The sequence below is a fragment of the Poromitra crassiceps genome (assembly GCF_964638095.1).
Source record: "Poromitra crassiceps genome assembly, chromosome: 2".
In the NCBI taxonomy this organism is placed as follows: Eukaryota; Metazoa; Chordata; class Actinopteri; order Beryciformes; family Melamphaidae; genus Poromitra; species Poromitra crassiceps.
This window is the reverse complement of record NC_139624.1, coordinates 58412176-58431068: the sequence shown is the minus strand read 5'-3', so window position 1 is coordinate 58431068 and position 18893 is coordinate 58412176. Positions and strand designations below refer to the sequence as shown.

General features: G+C 44.4%; 1 protein-coding gene across 1 annotated transcript in view; it reads right to left on the bottom strand.

Moving 5' to 3' along the window:
• Positions 1 to 6238: 6238 nt before the first annotated feature.
• The window catches only part of pawr (PRKC, apoptosis, WT1, regulator), a 138819-nt gene continuing 126164 nt past the window's right edge, over positions 6239 to 18893 (bottom strand). Inside the window, exons 6-7 of the mRNA XM_083652536.1 lie at positions 10206 to 10310; positions 6239 to 7759 (exon numbers count right to left, since the gene is read on the bottom strand). Of these exons, the coding sequence (XP_083508662.1) occupies positions 7673 to 7759; positions 10206 to 10310 (192 nt within the window). The 3' untranslated portion in view covers positions 6239 to 7672. The remainder of the gene's footprint in view (positions 7760 to 10205; positions 10311 to 18893) is intronic.

The window sequence follows — 18893 nt, the reverse complement described above, 5'->3', positions numbered from 1 at the left end:
TCATCTCCTGGGAGGGCCTCTGGTGGCTTGAATGCCCACCCTGCCCGTCAGGCGTCTGGCGCCCGTTCGGATGTCTAATTGGGTGGAGGGCCTAGTGTGCTGAGGAGACTCACGCCGTTCGCGCCCTGTGGCGCGACTGTGATGTCTCTTTGGGCACCAACTACCCCCCTTGGCTCGGTTCTGCAGAACCGGGTGGTCTGGCCTGCGTGGTGAGCGTGTGTGTGGTACCGTCTCTGGGTCCACACACACGCGGTTGGTGGGTTGAAACTGGCCATTTCTGCTTTTTGCTTCGGTTTCCACCTCCCACGCTATTGAGGCGGTTTTGAGAACCGTGCGCATGTTTCGGTCATACCAACGTGCGTCTAGGGCTACGGATGGGCGCACCGAGTCATGCAGACCGTCTAGGAAGAGTTCCTTGAGACGTGGCACGTCTTCTTGATCCGGGCCATTTCTACCTTGACTATATATCTTCTTCAAGCGTCTAAAGTAATCCCTAGGATGTTCCTGGTAATTCTGTTTGACGTGTACGGCCGCGTTCCTCCCCGCCGCTGACGACTGGGTAAGGATGTACTCTTCGCCCAAGGCTTCGCGAAGCTTGTCAAAGTCATCTCTGATATGGGAAGGTTGCGTTTGGATAAACGCACGCACGTGCTTTGAGCTCGTGCTCCATATCAGTTGAGCTTTCTCTCGCGGCGAGGCGTGTGGCAGAGCCTGCGAACCACGTTCGACTTCGTTGAGATAATCGGTCAAGTGTACCTCGTGACTGGCGGGATCAAACAAATCGATGTCGTTGGCTATTGACTCCAGTAAGTGATAGCGTGATTCTGCTTCTCGGAGAGAGAGTTCTGACTCACTCTGTTTTGGCAGTGGAGGCTGCAAGAAGGAGTGGCCGTTTGCCCGATTGGGCACCAAAGAGCGACTAATGTCATCATGCCTGGGGTCCCCCCTTTCGGGGGGAGGGGTGGAAGAGCTGACTTCCTGTTTCCTTGGTGGACAGGAGCTAGAAAGTGAGTGAGGCTGGATAGCCTCTTGTGAAAAAGACCTATCAGCGCACCCGTTGGTGGCCTGAGCAAATGACGGTTTATAATGCACAGGGCGGTAGTCGATCGACTCGCCACGGGCGTGATAAATGGAAAGTCGGTAAGACACACGTTCCTCCCTGCAGGGGGTTGCAGTGTGGATCGTTTTGTCATAACCGGAAGTGGCGCTGTCAAGTCGTTTGACTGTCAGCGGTTTGTGCTCTGAGGTGGAAGTCAGAGCTGGATGAAAGCGTGAATAACGTCTGATTCTACACGTAGGTTGCTCGGATGAATGACTGACTGGTATGTCGGAAGCATGGAAGTCGAGCTCGGAATCGGATGACGACTGCTGGGCTGAATAGCCTGAATCAGTTTGCTCGTTGTGAGAGCGGTCTCCCCCCTTTCGCGGTGTGGTGTCGCGATGCCTAGCGGCGCGGCTGCTTGGCAGCGCGGGCGCTAAGTGGTGTGCGGGGGTCTGATTCGAGTCGGGGGTTGGTCTAGCCCTAGGAGGCGTGTCAGCCTCCGGTGCCGGCGGGGCTATGGCCCTTACGGCCTTCTGGTGCTCTTGCTGCTTGGCCGTTCTCGCGTTTAGCCGTGCGATCACTGCTCGGGTGGTTGGTGGAGCAGTGCGACCCGAGAGGGGGACCGTTCTGGGTCCGAGGGCCGCCGTGGATCCGGTCTGCATGCCCTTTTGGCTCTGTTGCAGCCGGGAAACTTCGGTACGCAGTCGGGCTAATTCTGTTTGGCAGACCTGGGCTTGTCGATGCAGGCCCAGATTGGCCTGCAGCGTAGCTTGACAGCTGTTGCGCAGTCTGCCTATCTGCGTCTGGTAGACAGTGGTCTGCCGCTGGTGTGCAGCGTCCTGCACATGGAATCTGCGATTTTGCAGAAAGAAAAGAATTCCCAATGGAATTATTAGGACCGCTAGTGTTAGCATTACAATGCTAAATTCATCTGCTCCTCCTGTGGGCGGGCAGATGAGAGAGGCGGCTACCGCTTGCAAGTCGGTGGCGGCCATCTTAAAGAAAGTTTCAGCGCTGACCATCTTGTGGCAGCGCAGACTCATTGCGATGAGTCAAGCAGCTGTTTTACTGCTGTCAATTTTAAGCAAAAGGTGTGTGCACTCACCGTGTTGCTATGGCATCAAATGCCGTCAATGCCCACAGTTACTAATCCTAATTAAAGAATGGCCCAAATGTGACAGTCTCTCTGTGAGTTAGCTGCCAATTGCATGCAGTTAGTTTGACATCTGTCAGCTGTCACTCGGCTGGTGTCTGCTGTCAGTGTCATCAGGTGCAGGTGTCTGCCTGTCTTTCGCATGCAAATTCACTGTGACTGGTGGTCACAGGGCTTTGTTTACACTTTGTCTCTGGCTCTGGAGGAGACAGGGTGAATGTTTTTGAATGCTAATGTGAGGGGGGGGCAGCCTGACTTCCCCCCACCCTTTGCCAGTGTGGCTTTAAAATTAGCATCAAAGGTTCCACTTAAAAATGCGCAGCGCTGTCTATTTACTTCTGTTAAAGTCACTCTCTGATAGATGGAACAATTGCTATCTCTCACAATTTAGGTTGAAGGCACAGTGGGAAACAGTTTAACTGTGGTTTCTAACATAAAAATGGAATCAAGGATTTTAAACTGAGCTGTTGTCTTTGGGACTGTTTTGCTCAGAAATATTCAATACAAACCCTAACTTGTGTTAAGATTATGGGAAGATTCCATATTTTGTGATTAGAGTTCCTTTAGTGTCTTCTGACGCATGTGATTTGCTTGGCAAAGCGCTATAGAAAACCTGATTTTGGAAAAATTTGAAAATTTTCGATTTTTCAAAAATGTATGAATTTTTATTATTCATGCATATCATATCTGTGGAAATACTGATATTAGAAGCCTCACACGGGGCACCATTTATGTTGTGCTCGCAGGAGCTGGTTTGGTTATGAAATATGATTATTAATAATTATGAATTATTAATATTCATAAATGTATTAGATTTGACAGAAAATATTGTATTCTCTGTAAGATTCGGGGCACCACTGTAGTTAAGGCTACAGACCTGTCTAAAAGTCAAGTTATGACTTGTTTAGACACCAAACCAAATTGTCATATCAGTCTCATAATGATATAGTGTACATTGTACAGTTAATTGAAGGTCAAAGTTCGTAAGCTTCTGTCACAGATTTCCACAGATAAAATACCTCATGAATAACCACCAAGATTCATAGCATTATGTAATAAAAAGATTTAATAAATCACAATATCAATTGACATTAACATAATGATTAAAATATCAGTTCATCACATTTACTTTTATGACTAATACTCTACCACATCTATCGCTAATACCTAATATGAATCAACATTATCAATCGTGTGTGTGTGTGTGGGTGTGTGTGTGCGATGATTTCCGTCTGCCGGTCCGAAGCAGGCTTGAATGTGTGTGTGTGTGTGTTAATTAGTACTTGTGTGTGTGTGTGTGTGTGTGTGTGTGTGTGAGAGAGAGGAGGAGGGAGGAGAGGGCGGAGTGTCTTATGTCACCCCAGGATTGGCTGAGGGGCGGGCTGATCGTGTTAAGACCGCCTCCGTTTCAAAATGGCGGTTTTGCCAAAATTGAGGAAGGACTGTTTAGCCTGGATCACTCGGTGTGAGTGACTGATCAAACTCTCTAATTCAGCTTAACTGTATTCTTGCGGGTAGACATTCTGAACACCTCTAGACCGTTCCAAGCTTAGCCCTCCCGGTTGAACGGGCTCAGCTGGGAGGCCGAGAGAGTGGGGGAGGGTGAGAGGGAGAGGGAGAGAGGAGAGTGGCCCGCTGATGGCCGCCAAGTTCTTCTGAACTTAGCGCTCACCTTCAGGCGTCTATATCATTCAACAGTGTGCAAACATGGTACATCAACATACAGGATACTGTAATCAACACATACATGGTAATGCATTTTAACCCTAACTGCCCAGAACCATTAAACCATGAATGAACTCTCACGTGTGTTCCACTCGGTTGAGCGGGATCCTGTTGGTTGGGGAGAGTTGTCCTACGCGCAGTAGGGAGGATGGCTTTGGTTTGTGGGAGCGATGGCCTGCAGCGCGGTTCACCCTGGCCTGGAAAAGCGGGCAGCGGACGTCTGCTGGGGGTAGATGATGCCTGGGGTTGACGTGCAGTCTCTCTGCTCGTTGAGTCGAGGGTCGTGCTGTGCTCTGTGGTCCTTCTTTGTGGCTGGTTGCAAGCCACGGTCTGTCTTGGGCGTCTTTCGTCGGCTGTTGGTTCTGCGACTGGGGCCACGGTGTGTCTTTTCTTCAGCCGTTGGTTAGGCGGTCTTGCCTGGAAGCTTGATCAACAGCTGGCGTTGTGCCAGGCTGTGGCACGTCTGGAAGCTTGATCTACAGCTGGCGTTGTGCCAGGCTGTGGCAAGTCTGGAAGCGTAAGGAGGTTTTTCCCTGCGACTTATAACGCTAAACCGACTTAAATTAAACTGAGATTAAGTAGAGCTATCTCAGTTACGCATGCTATGTCTCGTGGGACTTACGGCTTTTCCTTTCAGCCTATTTCTGCCTCTGGTGTTGCTGTCTGGTTGAGGCCTGGTTCCTCCTGAGGCCCTGGTCAGGCCTGCAGGCCTTGGTTCCCCCTTTGTTGCAGGTCGTGGGGCTCAGAGAGGGTACAGAGAGCGGGGGAGGGGAGCCGCTTCCTGGCTCCTCCAGTCCTTTCCGCATCAAGGTCTGACGGAATCAAAAGCTTACTGTAGACTCCCTGTTAAAACTGTTTTCCACCAGTTTTGTTACTGCAAGGTAGAAATCACGAAGGGTTCTCATTGGCCTGTCATGTGTCTTTGGTGTGTTGGGCTATGCCCAGCCCACTGTGTTATTTGAGTGGGCTCACCCCATTCTGTAAGTTGAGGCAAGGGAAAGGGGGGTTTTATGGCTTGATTACCCTTAGAGATAAAACAATGGCCGGAATCCTTTGAGGCTCTGAGAGGTGTGAAACGTCCTGGGGCAACCACAAAAGCCATTTGTCTCCTCTCAAAAGAGGTTTCTTAGCCACAGAAGAGAGCCTGTTAAATCATGATATGTTCATTCCTATTTCTCATGATACAGTACAGTCCATAATGTGTCGATCACAACACCTCATATCTGCATATGAAAAACCTATATCTCTTGTTATCTCTCTTAGGAATGACCAAAGGCCGCACAATACGATATTATCATGATAGTTAAGTCACGATACGATATTATTGCGATTTCAAACATTTTGCAATATGTTACGATAACATAATATATTGTGATATATTGTGTTTTATTACCCTTTTTCAATTGAAAGTTATCTCCCCAAAGGAAAACTCATAAGTAGGGCGTAGGGGTGAGAATCACCAGAGGCCCCACGATACTTGAGTCACGATACGATTGTTATTTGGAGTCCGTGTATCGATACCATATTGCCATGGAAAATATCGTGATGTTATGCTGTATGGATACCCCCCCTCCACCCCTATTGTATTGTAGCCTCCTGCAAAGACTTGATATTCACCTTTGAATATCAAAGCAGATATTTGATGAAGATACAACCACATAACATTTCCTTCCATTATATCCTGCTTTTTGTTCTCTGGTTTAAAAGATGACAATGCGGGGCCTTCGCTGCTCTCAAAAGGTCGGGGACATAATGAGCTCTTCTCGCACATACAGTAGACACGCTCCCACATTAGTCTACATGTAAGTGTAAGTGAGGCTGTGCTGGTAAATACTGTACATTCGCGCAGCAGCTTATCCTGACAGAATAGAAAATATATAGGCTACTAGAGGAGTAGATTCCATGTGACCACACCATATAACAAACCATACAACTTTCCATAAAAATGCTAATATGGATTATGGACAGAGCCTCCAGCACTTTTCATGCGCTGTAAGGCTATCATCATGGAATTTAGTTGACATTAGCTCTGATATGGTTCCTATATACAGACGCGCCGCAGCACTCTGTCTCCAGGTGAGGGAATTAGTGGGTTGAATAGAGTAATGGAGGGCTGAGGGGTGGACGGGGGCTCCGTGTCCCAGGATGGCGGCCTCTCGGAGCAGTCAGGCTGTTGATTGGCATGTTGAATCACCATGGCTGTGTGCGGAACTGAACCCCCTCCACCGTCACATTGCATTACCGACTCGCCGGCATGGTATCATCACATCAAATTAGCCTTAATGAACACAAGCGAGTCGACTGAAAAGAGAGATAATCAAACTTTTATTAAATGACTTCATCTTCTGTACATGCATAATGTAATGGAAAGAGAGAGATGGGTTAGCGGTGTGTGTGCATGCGTCTGTCTGTGAGGAGACTTACGGTATGTGTGTATATGGAAGCAGAGTCTAAAACCTAAGTATATTCGCTACCACTCGGTGGACTTGACATGATGAGTAGTAGGCTACATGATGCAAGAGCTGCAAGCTCCCTAGAGAAAAACACTGGAACACCTTAATGGAATGCCATGATCTAAAAACAGATAGGTAAAGTAATATGCCTCTACCAGCCAAGCCAGGTTCCCTTGAGTAAACAAAAGAGTTGCATTTTCAAATAGTATGTTCCTTCAGTTCATTTGGTTATCATATAAGAGGGGGAAAATGCACAACTGTAGCTTACTCCATACATCTCAGTTGCCATATATAGCAGCTAAAATCTATCGATATTGCAAAGACAAAAACTTGTAAATTTACAGAATGCAAAATGTTCTTTCTTTTTGTAAGAATCCACATATACTACACAAGGGTTTTACCCTACATTTCACTCCCGGTAAGTATACAGTAATATTCAGCTGTTGACATTGAAATGGCTAAAGCATAGAATCTATGTAAAAGTCTCGCTTGCTTCGGTTTGTGATTTATATTGGGAGTTCATGTCATTACTTCATCCAGGTTTCTCACATGTACCAAAAACTCATCGGAAGCAGAGTAAATCTGGCACTACTGTAAATGTAAAAAGCACCAGGCTTTCACTATTTGTTTTCAAGAAGATGGAAATAAGGTCAGTATTCACATTTAAAAAAAAATCGCATGCATTGGATTGGAAGGCATTATGCCCACTTTGGCTGATGGTAGCAGCTCGTTCTCATCCATTCTCATGTGTTGGATGTAATGGTAACAGGCAAGATCAGAAAGGTATGACGGGCTTGGACACAGTTCAGACAATGCAACACTGGCGATGTGATTCGAAGCTGATAAGTGAACAGCAGTGACTAGATCAACTTTTTTAGTCCCTACCTGTGAAAAGACTTGTGTGCACTTGGTGATGCACCACATACATTCATTTTACTTTAAATTTTTACTTTGCCTTTTTTAAGACTTCATCAAAAAATTAACAATCTAAAATGGCCTATGTACAATACATTTACATTAAATATACCATGACAGAAGCTCCGCGTGAGGCGCCCCTCGCTCACTCAGCCTCCACCACAGCTGAAACAGATCTGCCTCGGGGGGATGCCGCTCCAGCTGTGAGGCTCTGAGGATGACCACATCTTCTCCTCCGCCAAGTGAAAACAAATCAAGAGACAGAGTCAAACAGACAGAGGGCCAATGCTGATGGACTTGACCCAGGGCAGGAGGCTTTTCACTCTGGGGGTGAAAGGGGGAGGTTGGGTCGTTTGTGTTGGGACTGGGCCTCACGGAGAGGTTCTACCTCGTCAGCTGGCCCACCACTTTCAGTAGAGTCTTGTTCTCCTGTTTGAGCTGCTCGTTCTCATCCTCAATGTCATCAAGGTCCTGCAAAACAAAGGACAGACGGCTCCGGGTTAGTGGGTCCATGGGATGCATATGCATAGACCCGGATGCCTCGGAGGGCCCGGGCAGGTTGGAGTGTTAGTCTGAGTCAGAGCTGCCAGCCAGGCTGCCTTGATAGTCTGAGCTACCAGGTCTCCCCTCCAGCCATGCTGCCTTGATAGCAACAAATTAGACATTAACAGCTTCAATTAGTGGCAAATGAGAGCGCCTCTCCGTTGCCACGCCGCTGTCTCATCAAAGTGACACTCCTCATTTTCGGTTTCTTCCATCACCAGCCGTGATGGCGCAACTGTCGGGAAAGAACCTAACCGCACTTAGAAGAATTACAAAAGCCAAACTAAAGGAGGTCGTGAGCTTCTCCGCGGCGTGCTGTCGGCGCACCGGAGGATGGAGAGATAAAAGTGCTAATTTCAGATCAAACCGACTGCCTTTGTGTATATATTATACGGACAAAGTGGCCTCTGGTGGGTTACATTAACCTTTCAAAAGTCTAAATCCCCAAATGACTTTATTGTCAGATGGAGGGAAGATCTCATCGGTATCCATAGCATGCGCTTGCTGTGATGTGCGCTCTCTACAAGACGGGCTGTCTCTCTTCAAAGCGTACCAGGAGGTAGATAGGGCCCGCGGTTCAGCTTGATCTTTTTTTTCTCTCTCCCAAATAAAGTTCTGCAGCGAGTCAGGTTCAGTTCAATCTTCCTCTGCAGAGACACCAGACTGGATCAGCCGTTATCACCCGCTTTCCCGTCAGGCCTTCACAGATGCCAAAAACAGAAAAAATCTGTATGAAGAGGAGCTGGATGTACACCTCTCTGACAAATTCAGGCAAGATTCATGAGACAGATAGAGATGCCTCTTCAAATGGCTTATAATAAAATCTGAGTCTGATATTCTCACACAGCAAGCACCAAATACAGATACAATCTGTCTTTAATGGATAAGGGTCACCTGCCACATTGGCCAGTAAATAAGTAAAAATTGTACATAGGATGCAATGGTGTAAACTAGACAAGCTTGCTGAACTCATACTACGCATTGATCCAATGTGTGATCTGTGCAAACAAACACCAGCTACATTTTTTCCCACTCTTAACTCTTAGAAGTACCATTGGAACCTTTTTCCATCATTTACCTATGTGGAGAGGAGTGGCCTCTCAGGACCGTGGTATCCATCAATATATGTGGAGAGGAGTGGCCTCTCAGGACCGTGGTATCCATCAATATATGTGGAGAGGAGTGGCATCTCAGGACCGTGGTATCCATCAATATATCTGGAGTGGAGTGGCCTCTCAGGACCGTGGTATCCATCGATATACAGTATGTGGGAAAATATGATGCAACTCAAACTGCTGAAGCAGAAAGAAAGACCTTCTACTTTGATCTCAGCATCAAAGCGCACATCATCTGGTACCAGAGGAAAAAATTGCTGTTCTACAAGAGGTTGTGCTCTGAAGTTTTCCCCTATTTGACGGACTGACAGACTTATTTTCCTGCTTTGATTTTTATTATTGTTTCTCTATTCTTTTTTACCATGTTTTGTTAGGTCGTGAATCTAATCTTCGAGCTTATCAAAATGTTCACGAATAATTTTGTATTTTATGTGAAATGCAAATTGCAGTTGAAACGCTCTCGAGCCAAATAGTTATTGTGCCATTTCACATCCAGTGTAATAAGAGGGTAAAACCAAAATACATAAAGGTTTGTTGATTTCTTCTCTAACTGCCACCAATACCAAAGTCTTAGAGACCAATATTTTACAAAAATAATAAAAATATTCCCAGATATCCTCTAATTAAGTGACTCAGAGACTTCCGGGCCTACTGGGAGAGAGGGAGGACTGCCATGAGCTCCAAAGCTCTGTGAGCCCCCTGTCCCACATGGATAATCATTAATGTTTCACTTGTATGTTAATATCTTATGTTACTCTTACTCACCTTCCAAAGCCCATCTTGTTCTTGTCCAGTTTATTGTCTATTTTATGTATGTTTATTATGATTGTATGTCAGGGTGGCAATTTCGTCATTTTAGGGGCAAGGCCATTTGGCCTCGACGTCACAATCTTTTTTAGGGCACGAGGTCACATGTCAGGGCACAAAGGCCATTGCTCTATTGACATCATGAAGAGCGATTTTTCTGAAATTTCTGTTAAAATGAGCCAATTACACATCCTCTGCATAGGGCAGGCTACATTAAACTGAGACCACTGATGCCTTTAAAGCAACTGACAGTCGCAGGCTGGTAGCAGGGCACTGCCAACGTGGCCTTTGGGATCTGAGGGCATCAAGTGGGAGAGGCAATGAAGGCCATGGCCTCCATGTAATTCCCACCCTGTTGTATGTGTTAACATGCTTTGGCAACATTGTATTGTATGCAGTCATGCCAATAAAGCCAATTGAACTGGATTGAATTGAGAGAGAGGAGAACTCACTCTGTTCAGCAAGTCAATTTCCTCCTTCAGTTTCCCGATGAGGTCGTCTTTGTCCTGGTGGGCCTTCAGCAACCTGCTGTTCTCCTGCCGCTCTTTGGCCAGCTCCTGAAATCAAACACACGTGCACACACAGACACACACACGCACGCACACAACACACACACACACGGGCACAAACGTACAGAGTTGTCAACAGGGCAGTAGGAACTGCAAAGTTTACAACCAGAGGGGGACAGAGTATACAAAATTGTGACTCAAGCACATCTACAGTTACATGAACAAAACCATACTGTGAGGAATAACAAAAAAAATATCCAATGAGGAATTTGAGTTGGATCAAAGCTAATATTGCGATGTACTGTATGCGGATGATTCTACCATATACACGTCCGCTCTCACAACCAACGAGTTACTGTAAATACTTTTGTAAAAGTAGAGTTGCAGTCAGCTGTTGAATGGGTAAAAATAAATGAACTGGTTCTGAATATATCAAAGACTAATAGCATAGTACTGGGCTCAAACCACACTATCAGTAAGAATCCAGAGATGAACCTTAGAATAAATTGTGTGGGGATTGGGGAATGGATTAAGCAAGTGCATGAAACAAAACTTCTTGGTATCATCATAGATGATAAACAACAGTATCATGGAAAAAACATAAATAAGATAACTGCTAAAATTTGAAGTGTGATCTCTGCTATCAGAAGATGTGTTTTATTTTATTTTATCAGAAGCCACTAAAAAGTAACTGAGGCCCTAATTATTAATATTGTCAAATCTGGACTATTGCCCAGCAGTCTGGTCTAATGCTACATATAGATATGATAAGGAAATTACAACATACAAAACACAGGTGTAATTATAGAACGAATGTTGTCACAATGCATAACAATCTTAATTGGAATCTTAATTTAATCTTAAAGGATAAACATAATTACATTACTAGACTAGCTATTACTAGACATGCCACTGTAGGATATTTTACTCTACTGAGAGTAAGGACAAATTAAGTTCTAACGGAGGTTCAAGCAGGAAGACTATGATCTGCACTTTTATGCTTCCTCAGTCCACTTCTTATTTCTCCACACCTTCATCTGTTTGCACGCTCAAAATAAGCCTGTCAACTTCCGGGCTTCAGGCACACAGTGGTCCCTATTCTCCCACAGGCCTTCGGCGCTAAAACGGGCCTTAAACGCAAAAAAACGTGCCTTGCGCCTGTTTCGGGAAAATAGCAATAGGCTTTAGGCTGCCAAATGCGCTTTAGGCCGAATGGGCGTGGCGGAGTCCCTGAATGCGCCGAAGTGGGCGTGGCGGCGCTAAATACCGGCGTACTACTATCTTCCAGCCATCTTCCGACCTGGCCGACTTTTAGCGCTTTGCGCTTTTGAAAAGCTGGCCTAAAGCAGGATTCTGTGCACCGGGGACAGGAAAGTGAATGGAGAATACAATATATAGAAAAAAATACTTTAGAATACAATAGAATATAAGATTGCAACCCTTCTCAGGCTTTTTGGGTGAAGCTGTAATGCAGTTTCATAAATTTAGTTTAGGCTATCATAATAATCCCCATTTATGTGTAATATAGCTCTACGTTTTATTACCCCCCCCCCCCCCCGAAATTAGCTAGGCTACTAATATTACTAATATTCCTAATTAATATGTATTATTATTTCATTCAGATAATTGACATTATAGGCATGTATATCGTTTAATGTGAGAGAAAGGGAGAGAGAAAGAAAGAGAGAGAGAAACTGGATCAACTGTTGTGTAGCGCTTCTTCAAACCCCACTCTTCATTACAGCTATTCATTACAGAATTGTCTGTTGTATTTATTTTTTCTGTGTGCAAAGCATAGAAAGTTATAATTATTTCCAAATGTTTCCCCCGTCTGTGGCAGCGGAGCTGTCCGAGGTGCTGAACAAGCGCAGCGCATAGACGGCCACCTGGGGCGGCTGGGCGCGGGGCGTCGGCGGGGTAATTCTCCTCCCCAAACAGTGCGCGATGGTACATTTGAACCTGAATGGATAGATGAATAAACAACTTAAGTAAAGAGTTGTTTTGTAGCTATTCAAAATGAATGGTGGACAGATATATCACCTGATTCGCCAGCACCATCTTCTCCTCAGCTGTGAATTTAGTGGATCGGTTTTGGTCTGCCATATTGATCACACTGCGCCAGCTGCTGCCAATCTGGCTTTTAAAGCCCCTCTGATTGATTACTGAAGATTTTATTGAGAATGAACATATTTGTCAGAGCCTGTGGGCAGGGGGTGGGGGGGACGCATATATAGGCCAAATAAAATACTATTACTCAATAATAAAATCCTGTAAATTAAATAGAATTAAGTTATCAGATCCAGTAAAAGTGATAGGTGTCATTCAGAGGATGTTGCATCGTGCAGTGGGGGAGGAGAGATAAAACGATATCATTCTGGCCATCTAATCTCATGACATCCAGCCATAGGCAATATTTTTTTCTATCAGATGCATTTAGAAATTATTTTCACTTTGGTCTTGCTATAGTGTAGCGTATTTACATGCTTGCAGTATTTTAACTGCAGTTATTGGTTTGAGAAGCATAATAATATGGAATAATAGCCTATATATGGAGATAGACAGACCGGATGAAGGGAGGGGGGGGCGGCGGAGCCCTTGGCTTTGTCTGGTTTTACCGGATTTGTCCAGGAATTGGAGCTTAAAAGGCAAGCGTGTGTCTCTTCCCTGCAATTCTCCAATGAGCGGACAATGCATAATTTTACGCTTAAAAGGCGTGGTTATAATGGTTGAGGCTGAGTTTAGCGCCGATACCAAGATATCAAGTGCGCCTTTCCACGCCCACTGCTTTGCGCTGCGGCTGGCGTTCGGCCTAGAAACTGCGCGGCTGCAACGATAGAGCCCACTATCTCATGCCTTCTCGTTCTGCCCTTCACTAACGGGATTCTGGGCCAAAATATTTGACTGGTACTCTAAGGCCTACTCAGGCAGAACTCGCCAACTTCGGCTGCTCTGAGTCCTCTCTGAACTTCCCAACAGCTGTGCAACAGTCTCTCTGACACAGGTTGCCAAAAAACTCATCCTCAAGGAATGGAAGTCCTCCTCTTCACCTTCTTTCCAACTATGGTTGACGGACATGACCTCTGTTATACGGATGGAGAGACTTAAGCTCAATTTATGCTTTGTCTGCCGACACTTTTGAAACGGTCGCCGACAGAAATGAGGACTTGAGTCGACACTTTCAAGTGTCGGCGAGCAGTGTCTGCTACCTGGTGAAATGTGCTTGACTTCCTTGTTTTGGTTGGGGTCCACCCGCTAGTTTTCGCGTGATTGAAATGAATGAACGTGGCCCCGCTATTTTTTATCAGCCTGTCTGTCCTTGATGTATGGTTTCACTGTGCATTCCATTCCCTCTCTTCTCTTGGCTGTCTGCTTATAGCGTTCGAGTGTCACGTGACCGTTGAACCGAGGCGAACGTCCTCTGAAGTATAAATGCAACACCATGAGCGACACTTTCTTTTTCGTCTGCGACCATGTGCTGAGCGACACTTTATAATAAGTATAAATTAAGCTTTAGGTTCCTGAGGACCAATTCACTTAAAAAGATTTCAACCATTTGGGACCCATTTCTAGCATACCTTGATGAGGTTAGGGGTGACGGGTGACTCGCCTGGCTGGTTTCTCATGGACCCTTTGCGCGGGATCCCAGGCACGATATCTCTCACAAGCACGTAAGCACCTTATGAGGCTCGTAATATTGAATATCAATAATATACTGTATGTATGTTTTTTCTTTTCTTTTCTTTTCTGTGTCCGAGCATGTTCGTTTGACTTGTCTGTTCATTGTTCTGAACATTTTAAAATTAAATAAAAAAAACAAAAAAAAAACTTCCGGGCTTCAATTGAATAATCAGCGGTTTGCCTCCTGGTCTCATTTAACGAATAGCATAGCGCAGGGCTATTCAACTAAATTGTTCAGGAGGACGCATTGTCAGAAACCTAAGGGGCCGGGGCCAGACCATTCCCCGATCTATTAATCCCATTATATGTACATGTGACACAACGCGCCACCACATTTTCAAAACTTTTATTTCACTACATTGCAAAAGTAGCTTAATTTTCATTTAAAAGTGCTTAATTTCTGTGCAACAAAAGCTGTGTTAAAGCCTCAAAAGTAAACACATTTGAAACTAATCTAATCAAATAATCTAACACATGTCAGCCATTTGAAATATAATTTGGTCAATTCTGACATCTCTTAGCTACACCACAGCATTGTAAACATTTATAGTGCATCAGGAAAGGAAAACAACTGTAAACATTCTTTCTTGTTTAGAACCTAGCACAGTATTAAATACTGAATATCTCATGAAAAACTATTAATATTGCATCTTTTGTGTTTAGCTACGTCTCACAGCATTGTAACATAGTGCAGCAAGAAAGGGAAAAAACTGTAAACATTTTAACCATATTTCTTGTTTAGAACCTACATCACACATCTCCTGAAAAACCATTTATAATGCATCTTTCTTGATTAACTACATCACAGCATCTCCTGAAAAACATTTATAGTGGATCTGACTCGTTTAGTTCAGTTTAGCTAGTTCACATCTGAAAAACAACCAGTCGGGTGTAAAATGAGGTAAAAAAAAGAAAGAAAAAAACAAGTTTTATTTTTTAGAACTCATCCGCGGGCCGGTCTGACTTGATTGGTGGGCCGGATTCGGCCCATGGGCCGCCAGTTGAATAGCCCTGGTATAGCGTCTCATCAGCTCACACCTCCATTGTAAGCCTATCACATTGGTATTCTTCCCCATTGTAAGCCAATCACATGGCTGCTGTCCTGAGTAGTCAGTTAGTTCCGGGTTTGACAGCAGCAGAGGGTTAGCTGGTTAGCAAAGCGATGCAATGCAAAAGCATGTAATGTTACTGTGTGGGTATGGAATAAAGAACCCAGCGACATTAAGAGCAATGGCAACTAAAAAGACATTTATATAATTTACATTAATTGAATAACTGTACTGTATGTGCGCCGTGCGGTGTATTGTTTTATTTTGCTAAGTCGTTATTATGTTGTAATGTATTATATTGTACATGTTATGTATTGTATATTTTTATGTGTTGGACGCCAGTAAGAATAGCTACAGCATTTGCTGCAGCTAATGGGGATCCTAATAAACAAAACGAAACTAAAGGCACCTAAGGTGGCTCACCTGGTAGCACGCGTACGACGGAGGCTCGGTCCTTCGCGCGACCGACGCGGTTTCGATCTCTCTCTCTCCCCACCTTTCCTGTCTGCCTACTGTCCTATCTAAATAAAGGCAAAAATACCCCCCCCCCCCAAAGAAAAAGGGCACCTACTGTAAGGGACCAAAACTGCAAAAACAGTTAGATGATAGAGAATTTTCTAAACTGCATGGAATAGCTCTGTTCTACAGTTGAAAAGCACTAGTCTTCTGCATCAATCTACTATCTTACGCTACAGCTTGGCTGGTTCCAAAGTTGACTTTACTGAGTGACAATAAGTATAGGCTACTTTATTTAAAACAAAAACAAAACAAAATGTTTTGATTAAAACATTAAAACATAAAAGCATCTGTTTTTAAAAGGAGTCAAGACCTAGTCGATAATGAGCACTGCTGCTGCAAATGCCTATTAGTTGAAAGATTTTTTTATTTTATTTGTAATTTTTTTAAGTTAAGTTTCCAACACCAGTGAACTCACTAATGGTTTACTCAAATTAAGTAGCAATAGTCATTAGAATTACAGTATATCTTTGTATGTTACAATAGGGGTGGGAGAAAATATTGATATATTGTGATACTTCCTGCCATACATTATCGATACACTGGCAAGTTGATTATGCAGGGCTGAAATGTGTTGTTTTTTGTTTTTGTTTTTTTGCATACATTTATTTGCGTTTTTAGTTTTCTGTAAAGTTCATTTGCACAGATTGAAAAGATTTTCTTTTTAATATATATTTTATTTTAAATTTTTTAATAGAACAGTACACAAACAAGACAAAACAAACAGGCCCAGGCACAGGAAAAAAAAGAAAGAAAAAACATACAAACATAATCAACATTCAATATCACAACGTGGTGCTACCAGCAACATAAGGTGCATATGTGCTTAAAAGAAAAAAGAAAAACATGGGATCCCACGCGAAGGGGTCCATGAGAAACCAGCCAGGCGAGTCACCCATCACCCCTAACCTCATCGAGGTAGGCTAGAAACGGGTCCCAGATCGTCAATTTTCCAAGTGAGTTGGTTCTCAGGAACCTCAGCCTCTCCATCCGTATAACACAGAGCATGTCCATCAACCACAATTGAAAAGGAGGTGAAGAGGGGGACTTCCATTCCTTCAAAATTAGTTTTTTGGCAACAACTGTCCCCAGTGTCAGAAGGCGCTTTCACACCGGCCTTGAAAGCCGAAAAATGCACGGAAAATAGGATCCGCGCCTCCGATGTGAAAGTTCTGAACGCGCGTTGCTGGGTAATTGTTGTACGCCTTTCTTTCCGCCAGCAGACCTTGTCACAGCGCCGGATTACCAGGTAACCCGCCTCCACTTGAAAGCGTCGGAGCAGCAATCCGGAACAGTGCGAATGCTTCATAAAAAAATTACAGGGGAAATCACCTCATGCAGCAAGAAAGACAGTGAAAGTAAAAAAGGTAGCCTATACAATGATGCGCCAGGAGGAATGCTCCGTGCCTGTAAGAAGGTTAGGCTTGATAGGGGTAAACATCAATAGGCTTTATGCTCAAACGATGTTGACATTAGTAGCCTAGGTAAAATTAACGGATATAATAATACGCTTCAGAGGACTATAGCTGTCTGTGGCGAGTTGGTCTGACGATATTCCCTCTGGAAACCAGCTCCAGAACTGCAATCTGTCTAGCTAGCCACTTGTGCATTCCCTACAAAAACTACTAACGTTAAGTAGTCATGTGCATTTATAGCCTATACTATTCCCTTGATGAACGTTATGCAGACTGCAGCTGTTTGATATGCGGGCGTCGTCTTTCAGAACGGAGTACGGACGCTAATTAGGCTACTTAATGGGAATAATTTGCTTTACACAAAAATGGAACCAAAAGATAAGAATTAGCCTTGTACCTAATAGGCTACATGATGGTGCATGATGCATCCATAAAGTCGATCAGATGAATATTGAAAGCCTTGTTACCATGCTGCATGTTTTCTGCACCTGCACAGCTGCACCTCGTTGGCTGGCATACATCGGCGATGTTTGGTTGTTGAATGAATTACACAAGGTGACACCATATCAATCTGCTTAGTCAGTGAATTTACTTCTATGAAATGTGTTGTATAAATAAAGTTGGCTTTCCTTGAATGCAATTCATGCAACACTTCGCTGCCAGAAAGTCGGCAGATGCACTCCGCGGCGGAGCCCGTTTTGATATTAAGCCGAGTCCGCCCACCATGCGCCGGTAGCAATTAACGAGTGCACGTTCATCATACAGTAGCCTAGGCTACACTAACCTATGAAAATATTAATTTGGGCTAGGAGGAGCTGGAAATGCCTCAGATCGCCTTTCAATCCGGGAGCGGTGGCTTTCACCTGAAAGCACACCGCAGGACAGGAATGTGGCCGTGCTGCTTGGCTCTGTGTGAAAGCAATTTCTGTGGCGAGGCTGCTGGCTTTGCGGCCCTTTCGAACTGCAATTTTGCGCGATCTGTGTGTGAAAGAGCCTAGAGACTGTTGCACAGCTGTAGGGAAGTTCAGAGAGGAAGTACTACCTCCGGCTGAAGGATTATTTTGTAGGCCTTAGAGTACCAGTCAAATATTTTGGCCCAGAATCCTGTCAGTGAAGGGCAGAACCAGAAAGCATTAGAAAGAGTGCCCTCTGACACCTGCCACACAGTGGTGAGACAGAAGGGTAGATTCTGTGCAACTTATGCTTAGAAAAGTGCAGATGGTGAACACCTTTAAACTGGATCAGCTGGTGTCTGCTATTAACTGAGCAGAGTTGTACCACAGACAGACTCCTTTCCCAAATAATGTCAGATAAATCAATACCAAGTTCCCCCTGCCACGCTTCTCTAATCCTCTCAGTAGAGGCTGTGTTGCAGTTATCAAACAGACATACAAATCTAGAGATAAGATGCTTGGAGTGAGGAGGGAGATTGAAAAGATTTTACGGAGAACGAGACCAAGACCAGATCAATGCGAGACCATACAACGAAAGAAATCATTATGTAGGAATTTTTGCAAAATACAAATGGCTTCGCCCGAGACGAGACCGAGACCATCAAAACCAAGACCGGTCTCGAGACAGAGTCAAGACCAAGACCGGGGTTGGGGGGGCAGACCAAGACCAAGACCAACCAGATCAATACGAGACCCTACAACAAAATAAATCATTATGTAAGAATTTTAATCAAATACAAATGGCTTGGCCCGAGACGAGACCATCAAAATGTGGTCTTGAGATCGGTCTCGTTTGTCTCTGTGTGTGTTTATGTTAAAGACTGGTCTCGGGTACTATATTACTATCAGTCAGTTTGTTTGTCTCTGTGTGTGTTTATGTTAAAGACTGGTCTCGGGTACTATATTACTATCAGTCAGTTTGTTTGTCTCTGTGTGTGTTTATGTTAAAGACTGGTCTCGGGTACTATATTACTATCAGTCAGTTTGTTTGTCTCTGTGTGTGTTTATGTTAAAGACTGG